The 8,823-nt window shown below is 43.5% G+C and overlaps 1 protein-coding gene across 1 annotated transcript; it reads left to right on the top strand.

Moving 5' to 3' along the window:
- The first annotated feature begins 2,634 nt into the window (after nt 1–2,634).
- LOC102433967 (zinc finger protein 17-like) lies at nt 2,635–5,434 on the top strand. Its single transcript, XM_014450467.1, has 2 exons — nt 2,635–2,755; nt 4,035–5,434. Exons 1-2 carry the CDS (start codon nt 2,635–2,637, stop codon nt 5,432–5,434), a joined length of 1,521 nt encoding a protein of 506 aa, XP_014305953.1.
- Nucleotides 5,435–8,823: the final 3,389 nt, after the last annotated feature.

Below are 8,823 nucleotides of genomic sequence, written 5' to 3'. Positions count from 1 at the left end.
CCTCAACTCGTGCACGAATCATGCGCCTCTCCCGTGCTGCATATCCTTTGGGCCCCTGTCTGCCCTGTGTCTCCCATCACCCATCCATCTGACACTCTCCAATTTTTCTAACACCACTTCTTCAAAATAGACTCGCCCAATCCCCAGGTACATGTGTATTGGCCATGAAGTTTCAATCACACTGTATGTGGGCGCCCGCATGTGGTATTCCGTGGAAGAGCCACACTCAATGGGCCATAGAGCCCCATGTGTCCTGCGAGCGGCGGTTTGCTGACCACTGGTCTGGGAGAGTGTGTTGGTAACTGGCTCCTGATGGTGGCAATGGAGATGAAAGACACATTTGGATCCGAGATTGGTATTTTAGGTGTGGCCACCAGGATTTTCTAATTTTGACGTTGAGAGAGAGGGAGAGAGAGAGAGAGAGAGAGAGAGAGAGAGAGAGAGAGAGAGGTAAGAGTCAGAGATGAGATGAAGGTTTGTAGTTAGCATCTGGGGTATAGAAGCACCATCATCTGGCATGAAGACATTCATAGTTGGAAGGTTTATGTTCATTGCAGATAAAAACAAACAAACACTTACTTTGGCCTGTTAGGGTGTGAGATATTTCAGAGAGCAGTTAAAGAGCATCTGGAACTCGGAGGAGTTGTTCAAGACGAAGACTACTCAAAAGGAGTGAAGACCGCCTGGAACTGAGAGGAGTTGTAGATCATCATTTTATTTTAATTTGAGGCCCTAGATCCACGGAAACAAGGTGAGATTGGGGTTGGTGTATATTGACTTATTCAACACTCACCAGGAATATTCTCTGAGTCTTGGTGTGGCCTGGGGTGTTGCACTCAGTCTGGTTGATTTGCTTAGGGGCATGAATGGCCATCAGTGAGACTCACTGGGCATGGGGTGAAGCATAGTAATCCCTCCTTTGGAAAACTGCTGTTTGAACTACTCTGTGATGCTTAGACAATCTCTTATTCTGTAGGTCAACTCTGTTAATTAGGCTGTAAAGTAACTTTGCTTTTTTTTGAATAGAAAAGATAAACTTTATTGCCTGAACTTGCCTGCTAGTCATCTCACTGATACTCTGATATTGATGCCAGGTTCCTGTATAGATATGATACTCAAAGTTACAGGAGTCTGTATAGATATGACAGGTGTTTGCTAGATATGATATGTACTCAAGGTTCCAAGCTATCTACAAAAATAACTGACACAAGGACCTAAGAAATATATAAAAGAGAATTATTCCTCCTTTGGGTGTTCAGAATTTGACAGAGGTAATCTGTTCTGAACCTGCACCCAATAGAGATGACTCCTAATAGGCTCATTAAGGCATCTTGTCCAGCTAGCTGATTTTTGATACAATGGGTAGAGGGCCAATGGCCATGAGACTTGAGTGGTGAGGGCTGTGACTGGGGAGGAGAGATCATGTGCAGCGCTGGTGGAGGTGGGCTCTGGATATCTAAGACGTGATGTGGTTCTCAATAGGTGAGGTTGAAGGAAAACACAGTCAGGCAGTGAGGCCTTTATAGCAGGGCTCAAGGCTGCCTCAATGAGTGTGGACTCTCAGAGTTGGTGTAGAACTTATTCCTGTTTGAATTTGCCAAGCAGTCACTAAAACACACATGCTGAGTAATGAGTAGGATGTCAAGGAGATGACAGTGGGGGCTGTGGGTGTGGGAGTGCAGGTGGGAGAGGTGTGGGAGAGGGAGTGATGTGCCCTTGGAGAGGGAGTGTGAATTCATGGCCACAGGACACTGGATGTTGCAATAAGGGTGAAAACGGAGTGAGTCCATTTTTGGTGGTTACTGGCTGATATGATATATGATAGGTTATGAGGAATTTTAGTGTAATTGTCTGAAAATAGGGGTGTTATGGTGAGACCTGCCAGGTGCAGAGATGAGGTGTCACATAGATGCACACCTTCCTAAGGTTGTCCAGGGCTGACATTGATCAATGAGAAGGAGATAGCAGATATTGCTGTCTGCTGGGCTTACATGTTTGCAGTGGAATGGAGATGGGTGATAGGAAGAGAGAGAAACACATTACACAGGCTGTGAATTAGACATTTGGAAGAGAAGATGAGGAGGAAATAAAGTGTTCTCGTGAAAGCAAATTTGTGTTGCCTCTGAGGATGTGCCCCTGGAAATGAAGCTGTGTGAGAGAAGTGTGTTTCAAAGAATTATGTTGAGCAGGTAGTGCAAAGTGATGGCCTCAACACCATGGTATCAGAGGTAGAAGGGTGAAGCACAAGGCCATGTTTTTTCATGTTTCTGATGGAGAATACAAGAGTATTGCCTGACAAAAGAAGTGATGAATCATTCACATTTTCTTTATAGCCAACATCTCTCTGTTCCCTATGTGGGTCACACCCTCTGTATTGACAAGAGGCAGTGTGGGCTACATGTGAGGCCCAGAGCTCAGGTATCTTCTATCTGCTCAACTGCCTTTATTGTTGTGGGAAGACACAGTAACAGTAGGAATATAAGGAGAGAGTGACTTTGATGGGTCCAAGGTCTGGTGTCTTGTCGGATGAATTGTAGAGGGAGGAAATGGATGTGGAGGGTGGGAAGTATGAAGAACTTGAAATCCTAAGAGAGAAGCTAATCATGGCTTGAACTGTCCCCATTATGACAGAATATGAACTTTGAGGATGTGGCCATTGTCTTCTCTGAGGAGGAGTGGGGGCTCCTTGATGAGGCTCAGAGACTTCTCTACTGCAATGTGATGCTGGAAGTGTTTGCACTTGTCTCATCTGCAGGTAAGACCTTCACGTTTCTCCCAATGTCCTAAGGTGATGTCTACTCTTCCTTTATTCTCCAAACATAGGTCTCACAACCAGACCATGGGCTCCACTAATATCCCCCACTGTCCTTTCAAATGGGCTGTGGCTGCCAGGGGCGAGCTGTGTGGGGAGTCTGATCTCTGGACTCCCCAAGCACGCCTTACACCCACTGCCTCAGAAAATGTAAAAAGTGTCTGGCAGTCAGGAGTCTTGCAATGAGCTTAATAGAACCTACTTTGAACTTTGTCTTCCTGGGAAGGTGATTCTGTCCTCATGGCTTCCACTTCTGCACCATTCATCCAGGTAAGGCTCTTTGTGACAGCCTGTGCCAGGTTATCGTCTTTACTTACATGAACCGTAGCTGTACTTGTAACATCCTACCTCAATTGTTGTTTGTAATATTTCCTTCCCTGAATACTATTGCATTCCGAATTGCTCTGAGTTAGTGCTGACTGCTCACCTCCCTTGTCTTTCATTAATACTCTGAGTATTTAGGTTGAATGTATTTATAGAGTAGAAAGTGTATGGAGAACGCTGTGTTTTTTCTCAGGGTGAACTGGGAAGATGGTCTCTGATGAGGCCTGATCCTACGGAGTGGAAACTGGGGGAAGGTATCACATGAGGGCTTCTTTAAGATCACACCAGGAACCCGCTTGTGTCCAACCATATTTTGGTGCCGGTGCATTTGTCCACACCTTATTTCTACATTTTCTTTACCATTTATTGACATTTTGATGACCTGATCATTTCATCTTTATCTTCATGGCTTTTGGCTACCTTCACCTTTGTCACCTTTTTGCATCACCTGTCCCTGGGCACTGCTCCCTGTGCAATATTATCCTACATAGACCTGCACGTGTGCTATGAGGTGCACATACATGCTTAAGTAGTCCTAGAACCTCTGCTCTTGAATTTTATTAGAAATAAGACATAAGAAACCTTCTGCACAGCTTTCCCATGTCATCAGCAGATAAGCCCTGCTGAACACTGTTAGCAGAAGAAGGAGTTGATGATCATGCTTCAATTCTATGTGGTGCTTGCCATTTTTGTGTCATATTTCTGGTGAGGCTTTCCTTGTTTTGTGATATTCAGAGTTCCAGAACTTCACAGGAGCCTTTTCCAAATCCTTCCAGCACATCTCTTATTTTCAGGCAATTGCATGGAACACATGTATGATGTGCAACATATTTTTGTAATGGAACTTCCCTCATCACCGTAGTCAACATCCATTTCCTCCTCATTTCTCTGTTTTCAGGTTGTTGGCATAAAATGGATGATGAGGAGGCCTGTCCTGAGCAGAGTGTATGTGTACAAGGAGAGTCACAGGTCAGGGCGTCTAAGACAGAGCCAGCAACCCAGAGGACCCATCTGTGTAAGCGGTGTTTCTCTGTGTTCAAAGATATTCTGCTCCTGACTGAGTCACAGGCAGCATACTTTGAGCAAAAAGCCTCCTTAAGTGATGAATGGGTGAGAGACTTCTGTTTCAGTGCAAACCCTCGCCAACAACAGAGGGGAGCCAGTGGAGAGAAGCCCTGGAAAGAAGCTCTGGACAGGGCCTCGTTTGTGACCAGGTGCAGCTGCTACATATCAGGGCTGCCTTCATCCAGTAGGGAGGTTGGGGAAGACTTGCCAGCCATCTCAGAGCTTCTCCAGCCCCAGGCCCCTCACGACACTGAGGAGCCACACATTGGCAGTGAGATTTCCCGTAAACTTCTCAGTGGAAATCGTCATAACCAGTGGGGTCAATGTGAAAATACTGCCAGCCACAACCAGAATGTTATTCAACAGAACGACTGCTTTAGGGAAGTAAAATATGAATGTAACAAATATGGAAATATTTTTAGAGGAATCTCTAGGCTCATTCGACATAGGAAAGTTCACACTGGAGAAAAGCCATATGACTGTAGTGACTGTGGGAAGGCCTTCAGATATAAGAGTAACCTCCATCGACACCACAGACTTCACACTGGAGAAAAGCCCTATTTGTGTAGTGATTGTGGGAAGTCATTCAGGTATATCTCTGTTCTTAATCAGCACCAGAGAGTTCACACTGGGGAAAAGCCATATGAGTGTACAGATTGTGGCAAGGCTTTCAGTCATAGGTACAACCTCACTGAACACCAGAGAGTTCACACTGGAGAAAAACCTTATGAGTGTAGTGAATGTGGGAAATCTTTTAGATGTCATGGTCACCTTTTTACGCACAGGAGAATTCACACTGGAGTAAAACCTTATGAGTGTAGTGAATGTGGGCAGTCCTTCAGAGAAAGGAGTACGCTTACTAAGCACCAGAGAGTTCACACTGGAGAAAAACCTTATGAGTGTAGTGAATGTGGGCAGTCCTTCAGAGAAAGCAGTACGCTTACTAAGCACCAGAGAGTTCACACTGGAGAAAAACCTTATGAGTGTAGTGAATGTGGACAGTCCTTCAGAGGAAGGCATGCCCTCACTGAACACCAGAGAATTCATACTGGAGAAAAACCTTATGAATGCAGTGAATGTGGGAAATATTTTAGATGCTATAGTCACCTTTTTAACCACAAGAGAGTTCACACAGGAGAAAGGCCTCATGAGTGTAGTGAATGTGGAAAACGTTTTAGCCAAAAATATCACCTCCTTAGACACCTGATTGTTCATAATAGAGAAAAGCTTTAAATGTGCTCCGAATACTTTCTTTTTCTCATTGACAATAACAACCCTGAAGGGGTCTCTTTGATACACATTTAATGGAACATAAACCCCTTTTTTCACAACATGCACTCCCCTAGATTCCTCATAAAATTTCAAGTACAAGCGATGCTTTAAATAACTGCGTGGCACTTGCTAAGCTGCTAGGGCCTCCTACCCGATTGAAATCACTGGGTGTTTTCCTGGCTGAGGCGAGTTCACCTCCACCACCTGGCTCACCTGAACAGGGTGCCTCAGTCACAGCCCCTGCGTGGTCAGGGAAAAGGAATTCTGTGTTCTCACCTCTGCCTGAGCAAACTTGTGATTACTCCAAGCTTCTGGCAGGATCTTCATTCTTTTCTGACTAGGAAATGGAGTTATTGAGGGTTCATCCAGCGTACCCATCCTCAGCTAAGAAGAGCTACCTCTCTCAGGGACATCGTGGCTCTCACCTTATGCTGTGATGAATTGTTTCAGGTTCCAATTCACCAACCTGCAAACCCATGGAATTTTCTAACACGTCTCTGGTTTATGATGTTTTTGTCCAGGTGCTTTTACTCATGTACTAGTACCTTTCATTTTGTTGGTCCTATGCATTGCCTGGCTTGATTTGAAAGCGCACTTGGGATCTGCCCGCATGTCCAGGGGAACAGACATTGTGGGAATCCCCAACCTGCTGTGCTCCCGGAGGCAAATCGTGGAGTCAGAAAATCACTGTCCAGTATTCACTTGTAATGCAGTGCTGCCCAAGACCTGGAAAGAAAGCGGGCATGACTTGGTGGTTCTCATTTGCAGTCTGGTGCCTCCTATGATTGCGGTCTGAGGTCATCCTGAAGATGGGGGTGGGGGGCTTTGTTGTGCTTCTGTGAACAATGTGAATTATATTCTCCGTTCACAGGGTGTATTACATACTGTCAAGGTGCCCTGTGCCATTATGAATGACATTTCATAGGCTGGTGTCACTTGTATTGAGACTCTGAGGGTTAGGTTGAACTACAACTGGGTCAGAATCCCTGTCTTCATGGTGAGTGGGAAAGTGTGAAGAGAATTATTGAATCGCACCTCATCTGAACATTACCCACAAATGACCAAGGACGTGTGACCTGTGTGGTCATTGTGGACAGGCGTCCTCAGTTCCTCCATCACTGTTTCCTGTGGATAAAGTCATTCTTAGAGAAAATAATCTAAAGGGTCTGTGTCCTCTTCTGGCCTCTCTAAGGTGTTCACCTCAAGGTTTGCTCAACAGGCGAGACCTCAAAGCTAGAGGAAGTGTAATCTTGTAGTCAGTCCCAGGATGTGGCATTTGTGACCCAGTCAGCATTCCTGTTGATTCTGATGGCTATAGTTTTCTCTGCTTGCCAATATTTGCTTCCACTGAGGCAAGGCTGGTGCTCCCAGGAAATTAGGAGAGAGATGGTAGAGCCCATATAGGGTTATCATTTTAATTTTCTATCAAGACAGGGTTATATAGGCCTTTATTTGGAAGCACATTTTAAGGTTTTATTTAGGTATATTTGTACTATTTGTTGACCAGGGATATAGGGATCAAGTTCTGAAACGGTCACATATGACATAAACTTACCTCTCACCCATTTACAGGTTAGGGAAAAACCAGGCATATAGATGTGAATATGCAAAACACAGAGTTGACTCTATTTTTCTAAGTAAGTATTTTACATATTTAAAGATATCTTTAACGATTTTTCACAAAGCACGGAAGGGAGAGAGAGAGAAAGAGAGAGAGCTACAGAGAGAGAGAGAGAGAAATGGTGATATTAGAAAGAAACATCAAACAGCTGCCTCCTGCATGTCACCTACAGGGCATCCAGGCAGGCATGTGCCTTGAGCTGGAATGGAACCAGTGACCTTCTAGGGCAATGGATGGTGCTCAAACACCTGAGGTTCACTGGCCAGGGAAGAGTTTATTCTTGTTTTTTTATTATTTTTATATTATTGTAGTAATTTCCATGCCAACAGCTCTACACCTACTTGTGACACACCCTGTAGTTACCTCCTGCCCTTTTGTAATCTCTCCTTCTGCCTTCCCCAGGCTTAAATGCAGTCATTGATTTTCCTCCTTTACAAGATTAGTTAATATTTTTTTAAGATTAGTTAATATTTTTAGTAATTTCAGAAGCATTATAAGGGGTATAGAAATATTGCTTTCCTTCATGCTACACAGTATTTTGAGATTCAACACGAATGCTTATGTGAATAGTAAATTATTTTTAATGGCTGAGTCATACTGTGTTCTGTGAATAACCAGTTTACCTATTGATCTGTCTATGGTTTTAGTCTTTTCTAGGTTTGGGATATTAAAAATAATTCTGCTGGGAATATTGCCTTCAGTTCTTTATACAGAGATATGTTTACTTATCAAACTGATGCAGTTTAGATGAATGTTTTACCTGTTACTATATGCAGAACTGTGTTCCACAATGGTCATTCCCTTTGGCTTTCCACCCACGCACAGTAATGAAAATTCTAGATTTTCCACAACCCTGCCAGCACATGTGATATTTAATCTTTTTAATAATAGGCCGAGAAATGAGTATAGTGTTAACTTGCTTTGTTTTAATTCCATTTCTCTAATAAATTAAAAAAAATTTTCCCTAATAAATTTTTATGTTGAATGTTTTTTCAAGCAATTATTTATACTGTCTTTGTCTCTTTTGTTGCAATGTCTGGTCAGAATCTTTTGCCAATTTTTGAAATGAAATTATTATTTTAACTATATGTTATTGCAGATATATTTATTTATTTCACTCAATCCTCAGTGACTTAACTGAATTCTTTGCAATGTGAAACTATAAATATTTTTTAAAGAATTTTTTAAATTGATTTTAGATAGGAAGGAAGAGGGATAGAGAGATAGAAACATCAATGATGAGAGAGAATCATTGATTGCCTGCCTCATGCACGCCCCCTTCTGGGATCAAACTGAAACCCAGTCATGTGCCCTTGCTTGGAATCGAACCCAGGACTCTTCAGTCCCAAGGCTGATGCTCTATCCACTGAGCCAAACAGGCTAGGGCCCCTTAATTCTTTTTAAAATTGTAATCCTCATCAGAGGATATGTTTAATGCTTTGAGAGAGAGAGGAAGGGAGGGGCACAGAGAAAAAAAAGGAACATCCATGTGGGAGGAAACATGGACCTGTTGCCTCCATAAATGCCGGGCAGCAGATTAACCCACAACCTGGTCTGTGCCCTCACCAGGAGCCGAACATGCCCTTTGATTGAAGTGAGCGAATGAAATGAAGCTGCAAGAGATTGAGCCACCTGGCCAGGGCAGCACCTGAAATCTTCATGTTTCCTTCAAGACCGTGAGTTAGTATGACTCAGCATTTGGGGGAGTGTCTGCTTTCATTTTCCCTGT

The sequence above is a fragment of the Myotis lucifugus genome, unplaced genomic scaffold (genome assembly GCF_000147115.1).
Source record: "Myotis lucifugus unplaced genomic scaffold, Myoluc2.0 scaffold_2375, whole genome shotgun sequence".
NCBI lineage: Eukaryota > Metazoa > Chordata > Mammalia > Chiroptera > Vespertilionidae > Myotis > Myotis lucifugus.
This window is presented reverse-complemented; position numbering and strand designations above follow the sequence as displayed.

What these genes read in the sequence shown, in the direction of transcription:
- LOC102433967 (XM_014450467.1), top strand. Translation starts at nt 2,635, where the DNA reads ATGAACTTTGAGGATGTGGCCATTGTCTTCTCTGAGGAGGAGTGGGGG. An exon ending in TGCACTTGTCTCATCTGCAG is followed by an intron (nt 2,756 to 4,034) that starts GTAAGACCTTCA and finishes CTCTGTTTTCAG; the next exon opens with GTTGTTGGCATAAAATGGAT.